Source organism: Eutrigla gurnardus (genome assembly GCF_963514095.1).
Source record: "Eutrigla gurnardus genome assembly, chromosome: 19".
Lineage (NCBI taxonomy): Eukaryota > Metazoa > Chordata > Actinopteri > Perciformes > Triglidae > Eutrigla > Eutrigla gurnardus.
This window is the reverse complement of record NC_139930.1, coordinates 5680195-5703528: the sequence shown is the minus strand read 5'-3', so window position 1 is coordinate 5703528 and position 23334 is coordinate 5680195. Positions and strand designations below refer to the sequence as shown.

General features: G+C 40.1%; 1 protein-coding gene across 3 annotated transcripts in view; it reads right to left on the bottom strand.

Moving 5' to 3' along the window:
- The window catches only part of tcf4 (transcription factor 4), a 210642-nt gene that overhangs the window by 104982 nt on the left and 82326 nt on the right, over positions 1–23334 (bottom strand). For all 3 annotated transcript variants that reach the window (XM_084035290.1, XM_084035289.1, XM_084035288.1), the window contains one exon: positions 5053–5111. In XM_084035290.1, coding sequence (XP_083891416.1) covers positions 5053–5111 — 59 coding nt within the window. The remainder of the gene's footprint in view (positions 1–5052; positions 5112–23334) is intronic.

The window sequence follows — 23334 nt, the reverse complement described above, 5'->3', positions numbered from 1 at the left end:
TAAATTACAGCAAAATACTGCAAAGAAAACCAATAATTAAAAAATGTAATTATATCTTCAGATAAATAAAAAACAAACATTGTTTCCAATGTCACGTAATTAAAGAGCAGACTGAGTCCTTTTCCATCCGTGGTGTTTAGAGCAGCAGACGATGGTTTTCGGAGGGTGTTTGGGTGCTTTTAGGGGAGCAGAGCTGGCTATTGGGGGGTTGGGCTGGCACCTTGGCAGGAGGCCACGTTTCCCAGCCCCCACCAGCCATTTACAGCTAGAGAGAATCACCAGTCAGCTTTCCAGTTTACACTGGATACAAGCAGCCAGTTTGTACTAAACACAAATCCACTCCTGAAGTAGAAAGGCTCTACAGAAAATAAGCACTGAGGAACCCTGTTCTGCTGGACGAAAACGCCCTCGGCCCGTTGGACACTGCTGGATTGTCCTCCTTCCATGTTTAACACTGAAGACAGAAACACATGAATGATACCAGGTCTGAAACATGCACCTGTGCACTAATGGAAACCATTATCAGTATTAGAGACCACTTTTCTTGGCTGATTGCAATTTCAAGTCTGACCTTTCGATTCCCATTTTCCTAAAGACTTGACAGCCAGGCTAAAAAAAATAAAAAAATAATAATTTAAACTTTTCTGACGTCAGTGTAAACGGTATCCTTTTACTTTGTTATTGTCATCCAACGTGGTTATTTGCATAAAAACACACAATTCAAATTGATTAGGAAATAAAAGACTGACACATTTTACATTTTCATTAAAAAATATTTGCTTTGATTAAAAAATATTTGGCATTAGTAGCTTTTACTCAAATAACTGTATCTATTCCTGTAAAAAAAATACATTTTACAAGATTAAATATTTTTTACGTATCACAACAGCTTATAAATTGCATTGTTTTCGGGTTGTTCCCCCGCTGCTTATTTTGAACTTGAAGTGAAAATTGTGAGCTTTAGGTCTTCTTCACTCATGCTGAAGAAGTTCCACCCTGACGACGTGCTGTCTGTGTGCTGCTGTGTGCCAACGGCTGCCATTTTTTTTATAAAGTTGAACTTGTGGTTGCAACTGGTGGTAAACTGGCTATTTAAAAGGGTTGAGAGGAACTGTGTCATACTAGGCAGTGGAAATGTGGAATTAACAATAACCACTTTGGTAATCCCGTCACTTTTTATAGCTCCACCATTAGATCCAAATTTAAGGGTTTGTATAGCTGCCCTTCCCCCGCCTCATTTTAGTTTGGTTCAAATCTCAGATCCTTTCTGTCATTCCATTAGGTTCATTGTGTCCATCAGCAGCCGTTTCCCAGGTTGGAAAAAACTTATGAGCTAATCAGAGTTTTGTGGGTTTCAGCAAGAATGGATGAAATTGAGATTTGTAAATCGACAGTAATTAAATAGATATATTTCTTCACATTTCTGCTCTCGCAACCACTACGACTGAAAACATTCAGAAAGGGTCCATCAGTCAGTGCTGGTTGGTCAGGGCACAGCAACTCTCAACATCCTGCCGAACAGGTTACTCACATCCACACAGCATCAGCCCCAAAATGAAAATGAAAGTTAAATCTAGATTTTCCCGCTAAATTGTTTGGACCTCAGCTGGAGGAATTTTACAGATTCCAGGTTGTGACTGACTACAGTAATTACATTATGAAGTGTTTAGTCATGAGTAAAACAGTATAAGACAAAAACTAGAGCCAACACATGGAACCAAAGCCTAAATGACCTCACAACACTTGATTTGCTCAGAGAGTTGTGGAACAAACTGGGGTCAGAGGAAATCTTCCTGCTGTTAGCATGTGAGCCCCCCCTCCCCAAGTGTTTTTTTCCCCCTCTTTCTTTCACTAACGGCCGAGGATGAAGCCAGAGGATTTTGGACTTCAGCCCAGATGTAAATTTATCTGCCATTTCCAAACAATTTCCATCAGGAGCCATTCAAACTGTGTAACAGGATAATTTGACAGAAGCCCAGTAGGAAAATGGCCAGCGAGGCAGTAATGTTTGATTTATTTCATATTTGTGTCCTCTACGATTTGCTGTACCCTCACAAAGGCCACAGCTGGATATGAGAGGTGGTTATAAATAAAAGATCAGCAAGTAGGATGTGGATGGATGGATGTATGTATGTATGTATGTATGGATGGGTGACCATGTCACCACTGCTAGATGAACAAATGAATCCAGTAAATGGTTGAATCCATCCTAACAACAAATGGACCAATGAGGAAGAGCAATTAACTGATGACTGAATGAATGAGCATTGGCGGATGGATGAGATGAATTAGCAAACCACCTAACAAGAGAACGAATGTACGAGTGAATGAGCGAGTCCTCTGATTGGCCAATTGACAGATGGCCGAACAAAAATGGATAAATTAACAAGCCATCTCCAGAATACAAGTGAATACATTGATGAATAAATGAGTGACTGAGAGAAGAGAGGAGGGATCAGATAGATCAAAAGATGGATGACTGAATTATGTACACGTAAATAAATTGAATACACCGCCTGATAAATTCATTTGATTAATTTTGATGGAAAGAAAATAGTCAGTCAATAAATAGACAAAATTGGGAGTAAAGAGATGAATAACAGCATCAATGAATCCACAAATGCATGAGAAAAGTGCTATAAAAATAAAGTATGAGTGAATGCCTTAACAAATGAATGAACGAAATGTGGATATGACCACCATGTTCCATCTCTTTGTGCATGTGTTTGTTGATAAGGTTATCAGGGACGCATCGTGTCCTCGTAAAAGAAAGGAAGAGATCAAAGCAAAAAGGCAGGAAGGTCTAAAACTAGTCCTGCAGATGCAATGCTGTTTTTTTTCCTTTCCTTTCCTTTCTTTCACTCCACTTTCCGACTTCTGTTCATTCACAAGGCTTGACAGTAACGGTGGCCCAGTTGCCCCAGGCAACCACATTTGGACTGCCGTCAATCATTTTGTTTGGTTTGATCGTTCTCGCTGGCAACCAATGACAACCTCAATACCCCGAAACACTGATCTCAAAACAGCGTCTTCTTAAAGCAAGAAAGGAAAAAATGGGGCATTTTATTTGAAATCAGATCGAGTGGATCCAGTTTGAAATGTTATTCTTGTCAACAAGCTTCAAGTTAGTTTCTAGCATTATCAGACACACATCCTCAAGGCCTATGGTGAAGCTGTGTGTGTATGCAGCACGTATGTGAACAGATGCTGCTTACGCAAAGGTAATGGTCAAAAGGTTTGAGGTTCATCGAAATGAAAATCACATTTATAGTTGGCACCAAAGAGTATGTCGTTAAAGAAGAAAACGTCCTAAACGTGGTGAGCTTCAGATCGGGTCGTCTGCAGCAGGCTTTTTCACGCAACTCACTGACTGCGGTTCACTTTTGCTGCTGGATACTGAAAATACGAACATTACAGCCAAACTGATGAGCGGTTTGGGACAATTGGCATCTTAAACGCCAGGCCCTGAATGGCCACACCCCCAAAAGGTCACACCAAATAATGGGTGATAGGAAATCCACACAATAGTGGAGCCAGTATAAGTCTTAAATTATTTTGCATGACCTTTGACTTTGTAAAGACTGAGCCTTGATGTGACTCAGCATTACATTATAGTGCTTTTCAATCCCACCTTGAATGTGGAGGGACCGTATAACAAATATATTCCCAGGTCATTGTATAAAGACTAATGTATCACTAATGTATCACTTATAATACTTATAATATTTCTTATAAAATAAATCAATAATCTTGTTTATGCTATGTAACAAAGGTGAGCAGAAATGTTACGTTGAAAGTATTATGTTTGAAACGTTGGAAGGCGTGTTGCGCAGAAACTGTATATCTGAGTCATTGAGCGGTTAAATAATATGATTTAATTCCCCAGATCATAAACACAAACATCTAGTCTTGCAAAAGGACATTCAACAGCCTTCATATATTCATCATAATCTGCAACATCTTTGATCATCATCGGCAGGACTTGCACTTCTTTGATAATCTTTAATTTAATAGATGTTCAAGACGAAAAGAAAAGTAAACCCATAATATTACACTGAGTCAACTTTTCCAACAGCCTGCGCTCATATGCAATTTTTTAATTTCCAACACCAGAAGGAGGTCATCAAATTACACCGAGCACATCAAGCCTCTCTCTGTTTAATATTCCACCGGCAGAATCAAACACCAACATCTGTATATTCTCTTAATTATCAACGTGCATCTTCTCATGGATACATATGGTCCACAAGAACTGAGCGGGAGGATTACAGTGCAGATTGAAAACCCAGCTATTACCCGAGTCCTTCCAACACCTGGCGCCACCACCGACCATAAATATTCCTTTTAAAACAATTACACGTCAAGTTAAAATGAATAAGTATTTGTTTTATGAAGTTGGGAATATATGGTGAAGTTAGGAATCTTTGTGGAAAACATCAAACTACTAAAAAACATGTAACAGCTGTTGTTTTTAGGAGTTGTGAGGATGATTGACACATCAAGATATAATGGAGGAACCAAATGGAGAATATTGGAATATTGCACTTATATTGATAAAGTTTTTTTTAAAACTACCCCCAACGTTTTGCTACTATAATATTATGTACTTGCTATTTGCCAGAATGAAAAAGAGTATCATACACGTTGGGCGCTATGCTTCCATGAAGACGATAGTTGTTTGCTGCTATATTAATGCTCTGACTGTCGTTTTAATAACGTTCAATAACTCGTTAGTCTTCGTGAACAGCAATGCTTCACTCAGACTGACATTCTTTTCTTTGTGTGAGGAAACGCTAACGGACCAAGCTAACAAGCTTCATGCTAATAGAGCTGCTCTCTCAGCCTGTCATCGATGCTCCATAGTGGCTCCAGAAATTCAAACCAGATGTTTTTCATCTGCAGGATATCATTGCTCTCTCCTTGCTTTCCTGGTGTCCACGAAGACTCAGGTGTTTAAATCTGCCCTACCTGACCGTTCACCGACAGAGCAGCACACCTGAGGGATACACCCAGTCTGCTGTTATAAAAGAAGACATTTACAGTGGGACTGACCTGGTGGCAGTGTGGGTTGGACTCTCTGCCGTACGAGTATGAACTCCTCTCCGTTTTACCTGCAGGACGACAAGAACAGAGAGGAAGGGGTTAGAAGAGGGAGTCACCTCAACAGGGACCTTTACCAAACATATTTAGTAAAGGAGTTTTACTACAAAATGTGTGGAACAACTGCAATTACAAATACATGTGGGGTTAGCAGGTAATGACATACAAAAAAAAACAGGGTTAGATAAAATGATGACTGGATGACAATGAATTATGTGTTTAATCCATCAATTCATTTTAAAACATTATAGATGTCGATTGAGTTTGATGTGTTCATTCATTCACCCTCTTATTTGACATTTACCCTGGAATGGATTAATCAGTTGAGTTTCGTCAACGTGGACACATTCACTCCTAATAAAATAACAATTGGACATACTATTAAAAAAGAGTAGTATGACTTTTAAAACAAACAAAAGTGATAGAAAAAGTATATTTCAAGCTTTCTTTCATTCATTTAAAAAGGACCAAAGCATTCGTGTTCTGTATGTTTGTTGCTTGCGGCTCTCACAGCACAACAAAACAGACTTCCGCTATACTTGCAATGCATTGGAATGCCTTTTTTTGCTCCAGCTTAGAAAACCAGAAGTGACACTTTCACCCTCCGCGTTTAAGTGTAGATTTAGTGTCTTTGCATGTCCAGACAAACTAAATGCCAGATGAGGTTTACAGTTCTCAGATGGCCGAAACCATCTAATCTGCCTCAGATCACTGATGATGTTATGAAATGGTTTGTAATGTTTTATGGCAGAACATCCCTCATCCCCTCAAGACATCCCTGTCATGTCTGCACTAGCACACTACATCCACCCTCAAGAAGAGTTTGCCATTTATGGTATTGTTCCACTCGTTCCTCCCTTTCTCTCATGTTGGTCCTCGGAGACTCATTAGTGTACTTTCTAGACAACTAACGCCAACACCACTTTCACTTTCATATCAATTATCATCATTTTGCATCATCACAGACACCATCGTTTTCCCATCTATCAAATGGGATGCACTGATAGAAGAAAGTAGTGTACGTTGTGCTGTTCCATTGTAAAAACATGGTATACCACACTTTATAAAGTGTGTCTACTGTATATTTACAATTTAAAAATGTGGTGCCCTAAATAATAAATAGAGAGTAATTCCAAATACAAGTCTTGAAACCACCAAGACAACCCCTGATATTGCTGTAGCAACTGTCTGGCACAGCTTAGCAAATTGCTACGAATGCCCTAATCTCTATAAACACACCAATAGCTGTCCTAGCAGCTGATCCAACATTGTAGCAAAAATCTATCAACCAAATATTTAGACCATGGCAACTACCTGGTACACCCTAGTTACTATTAGCAACCACCCCACACCAATGAGAGGCAGGCTATAAAACAACATAGCAAGACATGTTTAGGTGACCAAAATGTTACAAGTAACTTTCAACTGAAAACACACCGTGAAATGATTCAAGATCGAAGACCCAGATAGCACGAGGCCGTGGTGGCGAACTGAAAATCCCAAGGTAGTCACAATAATGTACTAAATGCTGGATTGAAGAAAACTAGAAATTGTGACCACAAACTTCTTTACAATGTTTAGTGAATCACGTAAGTAAATCAAGTGAGAAGAATTTTCTCAGAGATTTCTATGCAGTCAGACTTCTTCTTGCAACCAGATGAGTCGCCCCTTGATGGCCAGCAGAGAGAATGCAAGTTCCTGAACCAAAGGTTGCCATCTGCATATATAAAATAAATTGTTACCTGAGTATAAACAAAACATCATAACCCTAAATTGGCGTCAACCTACTTTGCTTAAGAAGACTTGTGGCAACAGAACACCATCAAGGCTTGGAAATAAAAACAATCTTTGCAGTAGACACATGGGTAGTGCAATTGTTGTGTTTGTGCACCGACAGCGTTTGTGGTGAATCTCACATTATCACAGTCACCTCCATATGGAGAGGGTTTGATCATGTGACTTGTGTGGAGTTTCAGTTTGTAGCTGGTTGCACAGTTAAATATCTGCTCAGATGCAAAGTGCAAACCTTGGATACTTTGGTGCACGTAAACATAAGCACGAGTCACCACTTAACAATCCCCAACAAGCATTTTACTATTAAAACCTTTGTCTGGGAAGAAGAAAACATCATTTACTTGAGAACATTTGTTTTTCTATTTTCCTCTATTTGTTATTCCTTGTTGATGTCTTCACTCTTTACTATGTAAACCATGTATGCTTTTGTATTATGCAGCCCTCTTTTCAGAGTTGTCCCCTTTATAGCGTGCGGGTGTCTCGAGCTTTAACCCATGACTGATGTCGTCTTTATAGAACATCTTTGGTCAAACGCATGGAAACGTGTTTAATTGCCATCAAAGCTCTTAAAATCCGGTCCAAGGATTGATCAGTACATGACAGGAAGGTGAAGTCTCTTTGGCAGGTAACCGACCCTCATTTTAATACACAAACCAAGTGTGTCTGCCTGTGAAAAAAAGGTGTCTGATGAATTTCGGAAATGCAGCGACGGCCGCAGCGCAGCAGACAACAAAGCTAGTTTCTTCTCCAGCATGTGAACAGGCTCTCCTCTCCTCCGAGCTGCCGGGACAACTTTGGGACTATTTTTACCACACGGACCTCCGTTTTGGATAAAACCTTAAATCTTCAGCCAGTTTATATATCAAACCGCGGTTAGTGTGTAATTACATTCTGCGGTCGCCGCAGCCATTCGAGATGAAATGGAGGGGTTCGGTAGCAAGCGTGTGTGAAGGAAAATGAAGCGTGGACGCGGTGAAGGGTTTGAATCAGGCGTGTATAGACCGGCGCTGAATACACGCCAACATGGTAGTCGATGCAGAAGAGGTTGATAATTACAGGCGTACAGAATGGGAATGTGGTCGACTGTGTGTGTGTGTGTGTGTGTAACCAAAACAGCGGCCTCGGCTTCAGCTAAGACTGATGCCAGCTGGACCAGTTTGGCACATATACAAAGACTCCCACACACACACACACACACACACACATAAAATACTGGAAATCACTGGCACAGATGCACACACACACACACACACACGTAAATGTGCACAATAAACATGGCGTATATGTATGTATATATATATATATATATACACACAGACATGCAAATGTACTTTTGCATGGTATCGAATATACCCATACACAGAATCATGTGCAATGCATTTAAAATACTAATTCAGGACCGCACACACACACACACACACACAGAAGCATTGAGATTTAACACTGGAGACACCTCTGCAGAACACAACAACTTGCAACAAAATCCCCAAATTGTACAGCCATTGAACAATTAAGATGCAAAATTTCTACTCTACGATTATATATATATATATATATATATATATATATATATATATATATATATATGACAATACAATTTGTAGTTTTAAATGCTGTAAATAAAAACAAAGCAGTGTTTTATATGTAATAGAAGCTACAGTGTTTTTAGGCGTTTTTCCATGAAATAAATACGATAAAAACATTTGGCATGTCTGGTCATTTTTGTATTTTGTCTCATAGGCCGGCCAATACATTCATTCTTCAATATCAGTGGTATGATCAATTATTATTATTTTCGATTATATTAAAAAATGATTTAGTATGTCTTGGGACAAAAAAACAACACAATTATATGGTATGATTTGACATGAATTGACTGATTGTTCTCTATTCCACTTATTTTTTTTTGCTGTAAATGGAAAACAGAGAAACATAAAATCGGCAGCACGACCAACTATTTAACTTTAAGTAAATAACAAGGAGGTCCAATAAATCCGGCTGCCTGAGCCGACCGACAGGAATAAAAGATAACGTGACATATAACAGATTCATAGAATAACAGAGGCCCTGGCAGACATGCCGATGAGACATTTGAATATGTAAGAGGCCTCTCCATATTAGCACTGAAAAAACAACTTTATTACAAACATCATGTTCATCGCACCGATCACCCCCGCGTCTCTCGCAGACACGGGACCTGAAGGTGGAGGAGGGCCAACGTTGGCAGGAGTTTCGCCTCCTGCCACGGCAGCCCTAATAAAAGACCCCGATGAGCTGTGTTTGTATTTATCTCTCCCACACACCTCTACGTAGTTCTTTTTTTTCTTATTTATTCTTTATGTATTTATTTTCTGGAGTCTTGTCAAAAAAAGAAAAGCCCATCCCAAAGCACACCAGGAAAAACTTAATGAAGAAGTTAAGTGTTTATGCAGGTCTGCACCTGCAAAGATTGATGCAAAGAAGATGATGTGTGACTCCTGATATTTTATTATCTTCATAAAAACTGGTCTTCCAGAATTATATTTTCCATATATAATTCCTATTTCGTTGCAAACATGGGGGAAAAGGGTTTTAAATGCTTCACAATGTACAATATTTATATAAATTACAGGATTTTAAGTTTAAGATTTTTGTTTTGTAAATGCTGTAATGCATTAAAAAATAATAAAATAAAATAAAATATAAAATGACCAAAATATGGAAGCTACCAATTAAAAAAATCGCATTTGAATTGAAGATGTAACAATTATGCAAGCCCAGTTCTTCACTTTTGTCCAAACATGGCGACCTTTTCACCCCCGCCATCTCTGCAGGCCGAGCTCATGTAAAACACATGCAAACAAAAATCCCCGGTATTTTAATTTGACTGTTAAAGAGGGAGCAACATTAGAGGAGGAAAAAAAGCCTAGCAGGGAAACCCAGGATAGGAAGGGTCAACCGCCAGATCACACGCCCTGTCACAGTACACCGTGGATGGACACACACACACACACACAAATACACACACACACACACACACACACACACACACACACACACACACACACACACACACACACACACACACACACACACACACACACTTAAAGTGGATTATTCCTTTAAAAGGGGGCTTTGACATTTAATTGGTATTAAATGTATTTTTCTTCTACGACCACATAAATCAGTTTTCCCTTTTTCAGCAGATTAGATGTTTTCATTTAGATCACATTACCGTGTGTACTGTGATCTTTGCCAAATATTTTCATCCATTTAAAGCCCAAAAACACATAAAGGGAAGTGAACAAAATCACACAGGACGCAGTCCAAAACCCCAGCAATGGCAGCAGTCCCTCCAAAAAAAATAAAAATAAATGTAGCCTACAATTGCAAAAAAATGTAGCAGTCCAGCTGACAGACCACATTACTACTGTAGTTTTTTTCCCTCCCTCAGTCTGCTTCATACACAATGTCCTCTGATGGTATCAGGCTACTTTGGATGAAATCCCAGCAGAACCTCCTCTCTGCTCCACACTGTTTTCCTGTCAAATTCCTTGCTCTCCAAAATAAAAGCATTTCTGTAGACCTTTTTGGTTCCTTTGGTTTTCGAGCGGTACCTTACTTCCAGTGACGGCTACGAAATGTGAAAGCGCTTCAAGTACCCTATCAGCCTCAGAAAGCTCTTTGAAACAAGGCCCTTTTAAAATGCTTCATTTGATCTGACTGTACTTCTTATGTCAAGGTTTTAGAGCATTGTGGGTACCTTCAAGAACCTTGCTCTCTGCCATTAATCCCAGCAGGGAATCTGAAAACTGAAATTTCAGTTATGAAACTACCTTGATGAAAGGTTTTCAAACAATGCTTCAAGAAACTCTGAAAACAAAGGGGTCCTTCATCCTTTGAAGGGTTCCTGAAGAACACTTGTGTTGCCATTTCTTAAATCTCCAATAATCCTAAAAAGACTGACGAGCATCATTTGTTTAGAGATCAGAACACTGTCTACAAAATTAAGTTCCCATGAATCACGTTGCCAGGGAAACATCATTTTCAGGTCCAAATGGTTGATTCTTTAAATAGTTAACATGTGGTTAACGACACAACACAACATCATGGTCTGGATGAAATTACTATAAAAGTGGAAACAAAAATACAACAAAAGGTTATGTTTAGGCAGCAAAACCTGGTTCCACAGGACACGAAGCACAGTTTTCAGGGCTAAAACCCTGTGGGTTTTTTATGCGCCCACTGCCCCAACCTCATCAGGACTTCTGCTGACTCATTTAAAACTAATTTGTTATACTTCAAGGGTAAAATAACTTAACATTACATCAAAACCTAATTAACAATGCAGTTTCATTGTGTGAATATTTAAGAGACCAGGCTGTCTGGACACCTCTAACAATAGTTGTTAGGGTATATTTTTGGGCAACCCCTCAATAAAATAAAAAGAAACCTCACAAACCACAGAAGGTTCATAGGCAAACTTATTTTAAGAAACAGGATTTAATCTGTGATTTTAGTCTTCTAGGGAGTTTGAGACTTATTCTGAGAAAACCTGACCAGAATAACATTTCTAATTGTTTCCTGAACCCTGACACCTGGATGTATAGCAGTCTTTCATGGACTGTTACTAACTTGATGTGTCTGCAAACCTCTAGAATACCAATTTGTTTTAGGTATGCTCTGTGTAAACCCGGCTAATATTCCTTGTTGTTCCTTGAAAGACTCATTGACAAATCTAGGGTTGATGTGATCCTACTATACTTCCAGGATCTCATATCAGGGTCTAGAACAATTAAATGCATAAACACGTGCTCAGAAAATCATAGAAAAACCTACTCAAAAAGGTTCTCAAATCCTCACAGTGTTCCAGGAACTTTTGATATGCTTTAAAAAATGGTTCCCATTTTTTAAAGCATTTTCAAACCACAAAGGAACCGCAGTTCTTCAGCCTTGGAAAACTTCAGCAAAATGAAAACTTGTTATCATATTGTCAACTCTGATAGTTTCTTAAAAAAAACATCATGCAAACAAGAGTCTAAAGCAATTTGTGATTCATAGAGAGTTGCTTGGCCAGGCTTCTGACAGTCACGACGTGTCCTTCGTATACTCCTTTTTAAGAGCTAAATAATCCTGAAGGTGTTCCCAGATTAAGTCTGATGCATTTAACATCATCAGAAAGACGCAAATACGGGATTTTGACATCTGAGGTCATTTGTCAAGCAGAAATACCAAACATTTGCTCATTACAACTTGTTAGACATGAATATTTTCATTATTTCCTTTCACAAATTTTGACTGTTGGTGGACAAACTTTTAGGAAACCACTTTTTTTGTTTGACTTCAATCAAAATAATGATAAAAAAATAGCTGTGTAATGTGTAATCACATCCCGATATCCATAAGTCTGTTTATAAATCTTTATATCCCAACCATCAGCTGTGACATGAAGGCAACAGAGCCCCAAACTACAACAAACATTACACTCTCTCAAACCTAACAAACCCTCCTTAAAAGATTTTCGACTTCCAACCACCTCTGCATTTCTCCGAGGAACCCCACGGTGCCATTTTTCCCCGGACGACACAAGCAGGATGGTTGGCCATGAGGAGGACCCCCAGTCATTAGAGTGTGCTGGCTGCTGAGGTACAAAAGGTGGAGGAGGGGAGGTCGGCCCACTCTGCTGTATAAAACCCATAGAGAAGTCGGTGAGCCAGGAGGACCAAATCCCCACTAATCCACAACGCCGAGAGACGGAAAGGAAACACAAATAAGCTCCATTACAAGCTGAGAGCTAACGGGAACCAGGACGTTAGCTGTTATTACGCTAGGCTACTTCTCCACTGGCCAATAACCAAACGGACTCTTACTTACCAAGTCATTAACACTCATCTTAAAATAATCTTGGGCAAAATCTACTCCTATTTTCAAGATTTACAATCAAATCTGGGTGATTTCACAGTAAACTGAGACTTAACCTCATAAGGTCATAAGATGCTACTAGAATTGTGTCCATGCCATATCTGAATATGTTTATCAGGTATCAACTGGAATATAAATCTAGTTTGGGTTAAAAAGGCCTAAAAGCTTAAACAGGCAGGTTTTACGTAAGAGTGACGTCTCTCAGGATTTAAGAATTACTATATATATATATATATATATTTATTTATTTTTTTTCAGATAAACTGAACAACTAAGGGTTGAGAGCTATATAAACCACTATAAACCTACTGGAGTAACTGAATAACAACAGGCCTGGTTTCTTCCGCTGATTCTAGTCGCCATGTTGGAGATACATTAGCACACAGCAAAAACATTCTTTCCTTCCTCCTGGATCCAATTCTGATCTCAAGTCTTGAGAGCTAAACTCACCTGAACATTGAGGCGACACCTAAACCTCACAGTGCCACATGTTCGTCTCTGTCCATGTGAACTTTGACCCTTTGAATCACCTTTTCACTTGGTCAGTTTTTCATCCCGTACTCGACCCTGGTCGTGTCCAAAAAACACAAAACTGAGCTCCGTTTGACCGAATCGTCCGTTCGGGAGGAAGGCCGATTTCAGAAACCCAACTCCACAAAAGGGGGCTGCTTCTCAATCTCTTCACCTCACGTGATGTCACATCGTCAGGTTTTAAAAGGGTCATTGCTGTTATTTTACCTTTCCGTGGTGCGTTTTGACCGGCACGTTGGTGCTTGCCGAGTGTGTCGCAGACCAAGGCCGGCGGTACGAAACCAGAGAGAGCAAACACTCAGAACACATGATCCAACACCAGAGATGGCACTTTCTCTGTGTGTGTATAAATAGTGGATTCTGTTTGACTCGCCTCCACGGCAGAAGCCCACAAAGCAACACCAATTTGTATTCTGGTCATGTCTACCCCCTCAAACCCAGAACCACTCCCAGACCTGTAGTGCTTGTGTTGTAGTTTTTTTTTTGCCTTCACACTGCTGCTACATAAGCATTTTCTCTTTTCTGCTCCCCTTTGTTGATTTGAGCTCTTACTTTATATTTTAATCCCATGGTAGGGTTACTGGTTGGTTTTGAATATCTGCCAACAGTATCACCTTCAGGCAACTTTAAGTGCATTGTTCATGCAGACAAATAAATCATTCAATAAGAGACTCAAAAGGGTTCGCATTTGATCAGTTGATTTTGGTTATATACTTGTTATATACTTGTCATATCTGGTGATCAATACAAGGCTGCAGTGTGAGGGAGACCTCTGTATTTTCTTCTTCATTAATTACTTATTCTTGTGTTAATGTTCATCTTAATTAGTTTAATACAGTTTCATTGACTGCAGCACACCAATTACACCAACAGCAGTAAACACAGAAAAGAGGAGGAAAGAGAAGAGAGGAGGAAACAAGGGAGGAGATGAGAGAAGGAAAGAAGCTGAGAGGAGAGAAGAGTGGATAAGAGGATTTTATAGGAGATGAGATGACATAAGAAAACAAGGAGAGGAGATGAGGAAACAAGAGAAGACAAGAGTCGAGAGATGAGGAGAGGAGAGGAGAGGAGGAGAAGAGATGATAAGGAAATGAGAGGTGGAAACAAAAGGAGAGGAGGAAATACAGGAGATGAGATAAGGAAACGAGAGGAGAGGAGATAAGGAAACAAGAGAGGAGATGAGAAGAGGGGAAGAAGAGAGGAGAGAACGAAACAAGGGAGGAGAGTAGAGAAGGAAATGAGAGGAGAGGATAAGATAAGAGGAGAGGAAACAGGAGGAGAGGAGAGGAGAGGAGAGGAGGAAACAAGCAAGGGGGTAGAATTAGGAACGGTAGGGAACGTGTCTCTCCCCGAAACCACCGACCACTGAATTGTCTCTTGCAATAATTTGAGTGAAATATTAAATACTGTTGTCTGAGACAAATATTCAGAGTTGTTGATTGAGTTTCCCGTATCGGAGCTCACAGCCGCTTCCCTTAACTTTGACTCATCCAGAGTCTGTCAGACGGTGTGAAGGGAATACTACCACACAGCAGATCAATGGGCAGATAGGTTTGTTTCTTCAAATAGTATGACTTTATTGTCATCATGTTACCACTCAATTATAGTAATGTTATTTTTCCTCTAAATATTACACCACGAAGGTTACTTCCCCAAACAAGCGGCACAGAAGCAGGTCTGTTCATATGGAGGAGAAACGCTCACTGACAATCATAGTTGGTCTTTTTGTTTTTTTCATCCGTCCTTTTTTTTCAAACGATGCCTACATGCTGATTCAGCAGAGACAACATCAAATGAGGAAAGTTGATCTACAGTTGTAGAAAATATGTGAAAGCAATACAGAACGCCGCATTGTATTCTGTGACATTTTGTTTTTTTCTTTACATAAATAAAAACATTTCCATCAAAAAATGGTGCATAAAAATTCACTAGAATGCGGAAAATGAAGTGTTAAAGGAGAGAAATGTCACCAGTCAGACGTGTTTTCATTCAGAGGAAGATAAAGGAACATGAAGCTGCTGGAAGAGTCAGCGTCTTGACTTCCATTTGAGTATAATTATAAAGAAACGTGTTCATTTTCAATTGTTTATTTGCTTGTATTCACAAAAGTGCTCCATGTATTTTGTCCATGACGTTTGACACGTGTGAGTTGTTGGTTTTCCTTCAGACTCATCAGCAGGGGAGGAGGAGAAAAGAGAAGCAAGCCGATGGAGTTGTTCCTCACGAGTTGACGTCTACACCCTCTCTCACATGTCGAGTCTTTCTCCGTGGGAAAGGAGACGCTCAGACGCCGTGATCTCCTCTGACATCCATATAATGAGTCCATTTTAATAAACTATGTGACTAATAGTGTGATTTGACGAGGATGGTGAGATGATGGGGGAAGAAAGAGAGGAGAGAGAGGGAGGTGGGGAGGGGGGAGGAGGACGGATAAAGGAAGGGTTAAACTCCCTCTTCCTGCATGCTGCGTGCGTGTGTGTGTGTGTGTGTGTGTGTGTGTGTGTGAGGGGGGAGGGTTGGACTGAGCAGACATGAATCATTCTGAGCGATTCAAGCGTTTCCATGACACCGTTGGGCACCGGTCCAGAAGTTTCTACAAAGTCTGAAAGGTACCGGCACACACACACACACACACACACACACACACACACACAGACACACACACACTGAAATGATCCCGCCAGCACTGAATTTGAAATAATCTATATATTTATTCATGGCGTTGTCTTCCCGTGTAAAGCGTAACATTTTTGGGGGGAGATCAACGTTAATTTAACAGACGATGGTCGATGAGTAACCGTCGTCTAACAGACAACCCCCCCCCCACACACACACACACACACACACACACACAGCCGTCCTTCACTCCCAGCAGGCATTGATTTCCTGGCACCGGAGCGAGTGAATACATCAAACAACAGATGAACGTATACGAGCGACGAGGACGACTCGTGAGACGCAGCATCCAGCTCACATCTGTCGCCTTCTACCTTCAGCCATATCAGAGCAGTTCAGACTGCCGATTGGACCACAACTCGGATTTAAATTGGGATTTTTTTTTTATAGTTTATGTACATCAGGTTATTAATTTACTTTAGCACGTAAAAAATCTCTTTAAATTACTTACTAACTCCCCTTCAAATTGATTTCTCTGTTTATTTGTAAGATATTTGTGAAGTATCGATGTTTGTGAATAAGTTGAGATATTGGAAATAACAGACACAGATGGTACATCTGATCATTTGATCTAACAGGAACAGTGTTCTGGATTGGTTTCTCCGAATCTCACAACACGTTTCCTCTTGTTTTCTGCAATAAAAGAAGTATTTAGTTTTTTAGTATCCAACACCTGGCGTTCATCTTTTAAAGGTCGCCTCCATCTGCGTTCTTTTTGCGGGTTTTTCCAAATGGAAAATCCCACTCAGCCTTTAGCAAGAAGCAGTGATTTCAGTTACAGCGTTGACGCAAAGGAGCTAAGAAATGTCTGCTGTGGACGGCAGCAAGCCGTGTTTTAGACACCTGTCGTTGGCTTTTCTCAAATGTCGTTTTGTCGAATCTAAAATCTCCTTTATCAAAGTGTTTTGATTTTGTAAATACATCACAAACCTTAAATGATGGCACATACAGAGATTTCAACTTGTGGTTTAATATTCAGGGTACCTAAAGTTTATAATACTGTTACTTGTTTTACTTTTTTAATATACTTTTACGATATCTGCTCTGTTTGTGATTTCCTACATCCCCCAGAATGCCTTTCAATGACTGTGCTGTTTTTGATCTGATTTTGTGAATCAAAACGGTCACAGAATAAGTACAATTTTGAGACTTCACAAACTCTACAAACAGCTGAACAAAAGAGTTTCTTTCTTCTCACAGAATCCAAAAAACAATACCTGCAACAAAAAAACACACCAGAACATTGTTACACTACTATCTTATTATCTATTTTGTTGGCTGCTAAACTAAGACAAATGAGGACTCTAAAAAGTCATGGAAAATAACTTAAGATAAATAAATAAAGACATTTTTTCTATGGGGTTGCCCCGCCATATGAATGGAAGGGACTGGAGGAGCAACTTATCTGGAACAGGATAAATATACAGTACGATTGTTCATCTTTGGGAAGACATTTTGCTCTCGCTCTGTCATCCAATAGGCTGTCAGCATCTGTACTCAATCATTTCCTGTTTTAACAGTGAAGTCAACCTTATTTATAGAGAAAAGCTCCCTACCAAAGTGATGGACCAAAGAAAGCTCAATTCACAAGGATCAGTATATTTTCCTAGAAGATATATGTATATATATATATATATTCCTATATTTGCGTCGAAAAGAGTTGGTTTGTTCGTGTGATTTTTGAGGCAGATGGATTATAATTCAGCAGCAGCCATGACACTTGTCCCCCCACCACCACTCCCTCGTTACCAAAGAGCCTTCATTATACAACACCATCACCCGTGTTCACCCCTCCTCCACCCTGGAATCAATAGATAAACAACACAAACAACAGCGAGGTGACAAACAGGGCCGAACCCTCCAAACAGCAGGGAAACTAGATTTCAAATTCAGATTCTAGAGCAGCGTGGCTTGATAGAAGCACTGCAAACAACATTTTTATTGAGCACAATTTTAAAAATCGTTGTTGTCTTTGATTTACAAAGAAAAAAAATATTCCTCTGATTTGAAGAATTTCATTGGACGTCCATGTCTACATTTTCTTTCATGAAGCTTCGGTTTCGTGAAGCAAAAGCGTCGCAGATTCGCAGTACCGAGTGTGTACGGCCCGCGAGCGTGTCGCCGTGTGTGTGTTTTTGTGTGTGTGTTTTTGTGTGTGTGTGTTGGTCTCAGACAAAACAGGGCTGCTGAAATGCGGCAGGCACTGCAGATTTTTGTTGGCTGGCTGACAGCGGCGTGCCAGTGCCAAGCCCCGACGGCGGAAACGACTAAAAGACGCATAAGGCTGGCATTAGAGCCCCAAATCTTCTCTCCCTCCTCCATCCCTCCATCTCCTTCTCTTCTCTCGCATGGCGTTTACATTGGTCGGGGTCTGACTCAATTTGGCAACATTCACACCCGTGCACGAATTTTATCAATGTGTTGTATTTTGCTCTGATCTGATGGAGGGGGAGGGAGGGGGGCATGGCACCTGAAACACTGCAGGAGGTTTGGATAGGCTGCCACGTTGACATGTTTTTCACCTTGCTCCAGTTTAACCCCCCCTGTCCTTCTTTTCATGAGTGTCGCCGAATGAGAATTTCTGAGGATTTGAGTCTTTCCAGGGTTTATATTTTCCCCGCCATATCTGCCGTCTTTGTCTGGAGGATTTTGGGCAACACTTCCACAAAAAACCCTCGGACACAATAGAATCTGGAGTTACATCCACGAGGCACTGAGCCCATGTTCCTCCTAAAACCTAAAACAAATGAAGGGAACGCCATACTCCAATTATGCTCCCGAGACAATAAAACACAGCAAAAAGAAAGAAAGAAAGAAAGAAAGAAAAAATCTCCTGTAAAACATTCAAGATTACCTAAAAACTAAAAGCCTGATTCTGTGTTTGGAGTCCATTATTGACGGAAGAATATTTAGCTGCGGAGCAAACAAAGGCAGGATGCTCCAGTCGTGGCTCTAAATTGTGTTTGGGTATTGTTCGGCACGCAGATGACGACTGCTAATGTTGAATTAGAAAGGTTCTTAGAGGTGGATTTAACACGTTCCCTGTTGTCTTCGGGTTTTGGGGGGCGAACGACGCGGGGAGACAAAAGGGAGAGGTAGCGACGACAGAAAAGGTGTGAAATTTTGAATTAGCGGCACAATATGGACGTATTAAAGTGCTGCACAATGAGCGGTGAGGGCTACACGGCACAGCGTTGCCTCTGACACTGTCTAACTGCAGCACAGCAGGTTTTCATGTGACACAGGCCAGGAAACTAACTCATATTTTAGCATTTAAAAATGAAGATCAGGGAAATACTTGCAGACACAAACATATGCATAAAATATCAGCCGTGGTCATGTGAGTTAAAGCCAAAGTTTGTTTTAACCTTTTGAAGGTTTTTGTGTTTGTCTATTTATTTACAGCATCATCCACACGTCTCAGTCAGGGAAGAAATAAATGGTTATTTTCAGGATTGGTTTGGCTGCTCACAATATACTCTACATATTCTAGAAAGTTTTAAAGGCAGGGTCGGTAACCACGAGGAATTATCACCAGTATGATAGATTTGGGAAAAGCATCCGATCGAAAAAGCGTAGTTACCAACTCTGATCATGTTGCCATGGAGATAGTGACAGCTGTATGTGGGCTTCACTACGAGTCACAGCGTTTAGCCTGTGCTGTATATGCTAAAGGCTAACTATGCTAAGTGCTAAGTGCCCCCTGACCACGGTTGCCAGGAAACAGCCCCGTGTACCACCTGCAGCATCACATTCTGGACCGAGATGTCAGAATGAGAGGGATTACTGATGTATGAGTCTATACATTTTTTTTTAGGAAAATATACCTTTAACATTTGGTCAAACTTGCATGATATAAAGTCATGCCAAATGACCAAATGACCATGGAAACAGACAGCTATCACCTGCTTTCCTGATTCAGAGGATCCAACTGACGGATCCATCAACTTATCCCCAGATTCATAGCGCGCCAGTGACGAATGGATTTGGATGAACATGGCGTCTGAGAGCAGATAAGCCCGAAATATATGACGAAGCATATCCTCCATCAGAATGTAAAATGAGTACAATCAAATATGATCGCTCTATTTTTATCATATAATGTTGCTCTTTCTTAGCAGGCAAAGGTAGAAGCAAAGGTATCAGGAAATCTTCAGTAGACCAGACCGTCTCTTTTTGGAGACCACTCGGTTCAGGCTTTGTAGTCTTCAGAAGACCCTGCAGAAGTAGACCGTGAAGGCCGTGTCCTCCTACTGTATTATTTAAAAAGACAGAAGAAAACATCTAAATGATTCTCAGGCTGGTTCTGATAGAACAAGTGGCGTCGTTTTTAGGATCTCTAAGTGGATTTAGGGGCATTGATGTGTGATAGACAGTATAAACATTGCCGTCCCCAGAGAAGGAGTGCACCGAATTTTGGAGTATTTCTGTGATTCATGACTCTGAGAGAAGGAATAGCATTTAGCCAATTACACAGATTGTGTATTTAGGTCAATTTAAGTCAAACATTTTGATTTTGATGAACAAGCAAACAAACAATTATTTATTTATTTTTTACCAAAGCTGCAATCTGTACAGTTAAATTTGATAAATTCAAGGTAAATAGTAGAAGAAGCTTCACATGCACAAGATGAACTAAACTGTCCTAATGCTGTCCAGTGATTCTGGTCTGTAGAGCAGCAGATGGGAGCAGAACGAGTGTTTTCCCTGCCTCGTCCAGCCTCCCCTGTGTGTGGGAGGAGAGGAGGGGGAGGAAGGGCGACCCCAGAGAGATGGATGATGGGTCAGGTGCTGTCAGATTGGACAGGTCAAAGGTCAAAGGATCCTGTGGTTCAGAATCACACTCCTGTCACTGTCATGGCTCTCTATCTCTGATCGCTTCTCTCCTCTTCTTTGCCTCCATTCTTTTCTCATCCTCTACTCCTTTGCTACAATTTCCTTTTCAATTCCTTTGTTAATATTTCTCTTTCTTTCTTCTTTACTCATTATTTTATGTTAGATCCATTTAGTCCATCCATCTTCTACAGACACAAAAGTGATAACCCTGCTTATTCTACTGATATGATATGATAATCTTTATTTTTCTTTTTTTTCGAGAATGTCTGGTTCAAGGAGGTTTTCCACAATTAAGTTGCTGGAAATAAATGTTGCAATCGTACATTTCTGCAAATTACAGGATACGTTGAATGAATTTCTGAATCAAAAAAAGATTTCATGAATCATAAACAAGTTTCAAGTGATGATTAAATCACACTTGCAGAAAAGCACAATGCCATGTGGTAAACATTGAGAAACGATTGGTTTAGACAATTAAACTACCTGGTTAAGGTCAGAAGAAAACAATCACGGTATGTGTTCAAATTCTAAGGTAACAACATTATTAAGAAGTATTGATTAATTTGATTTTACTTTGGGTGAAAGTGCTATGTTTGTTGGACCAACCCCTTAGTGAACTGTATTTAACACTTGTTATACTCGTTATTATCATAAGTCATTTTCAATAACGGTCACTTGATATACTACATCACTTCCTCTGCACATCGCCATAACGACCACCAACTTCAGGACTATTAGTAAGGTTGTAATAATAGGCCCATAATCCTAAAAAATGATATAATATAACAAAATGCATTAAGACCAAGTCGCTAAATATCATTGAATGATTCGTGTAAGTTGATTGTGTCTATATATGAAGTTTTGTGAGATATTTTGACAATAGTCAAACATACCTGAAAGCGTCTTTTTCCAGCTAATTTCAGCATCTCTTTTTATATTGAAAGCCCAAAATATATATTGTATTTCAAGTTATCAAAGCGAGTTTTCACATTGTATTCATTGGTTTACGAAGTGGCCTTTTCTTATGTCAGTTGCTCCCGTGGACCCATGAATGACTAGTTTCTCACTTTCCTCCACATTTTCCTCTTCCTCCCCCATCGTCTCTCCCCTGCCATCAACCGCAGACCTATTCCTCCTCCTCCTCCATCCAGACTTCCAGCTTCATACTCGTATTTAGACAAATGCGGCGGCGTCTGAACACCTGGACGGCTGTAATATGAGAGCTGTAGCTGTAGATCTGGGAGCCGCATCACATCGCTGATGCGCTCTGTGTGATTTCGCCGCGACCACCTGGCTGCAGCATAATGACATATCTGCTCCCACACACGGCTCAGGAGCCGGTGATCAGAGCGCCTTCATCACAGCGGGGCACGCCCCACCTGACATCACACGGCAACGGGGACGAGACGAGGGTGGAAACAGACGGACAGCAGGAGAAAGGACGGGGACGGCCGAGGGAGGAGAGATCTGAGCGCCTACGTGGAAACCCGGAGATGACAGTCACCTGCTTTCTTTAACAAATTAGGCATAAAGACATTCAATACCCTTATCAGCTATAACAACTAAAAGACTGGAGGCTCCATTAGGCTTTATAGAAATTCAAAAATCACAGGTCAGAAATGAAAACGGGTAGCAAACATCTTCAGCTCAGAGGCTCAAAAACAAGAATATAGCATAAAGTTGGCACTGCCTGATGAAAGGGAAAGAAAGATAATGTAGAAAAAGAAGAAAATCTCAATTATACCTAAAATCTTCAAACCTCCACATATGATTTAAAAAAATAGGCTATTTATTTCACAAAACCAGACATTGGAATTATTCTTCTGTCCATTTATGATCAACACAATGTCCGTGTCATGTTGTTCAGACTGTTATAACAACGTTATCATGTTGTTTATATGTCAGCCTGCCATTGTATCACCAAGAGATAGTGTTCATTTTTCTGAAAGCCACAAACCAATTGCAAAATGGCTTCAAAACCACAACAGCTGGCATTTATACGTTAATAAAACAAGTTAGCTAATTACAAAGAGGTGACACAGCAATTTCATCTGGTGTAACTTAATTACAAATGTAAAAAGACAAAAACCCTATAGTTTAGACACAAGGTCTATATTTCTGAAACTACGAGTCAAAGTCTAGCTGAAAGCCTCCGGTAGTTTGCTAACGTTAGCTAGCAGCTGTGTGGCGTCAATCAGCGATCAACCAGCTTTATTTCATATAAACCACATAACCGAGTAACTTTAGCATGATAATCAGACTGAACTGTAATTTACTTTTCACTAAATTGTTTGCTTCATTGATGTCTTTCTATGTAGCCTAATGGTTCATTTTCAGATAATGCTACAACCGTGAAATGCGAGGACCAAATCCAAACTTAAAATCTAATTAAAGCCATAAAAAGAAAACATTGACTTTGAGACTATGGAGCAAGACATGCCAAAATGCATTTCCTGGTTTAAGGACTAATTCCTGCAGCTCTCTATTAAGAATGAC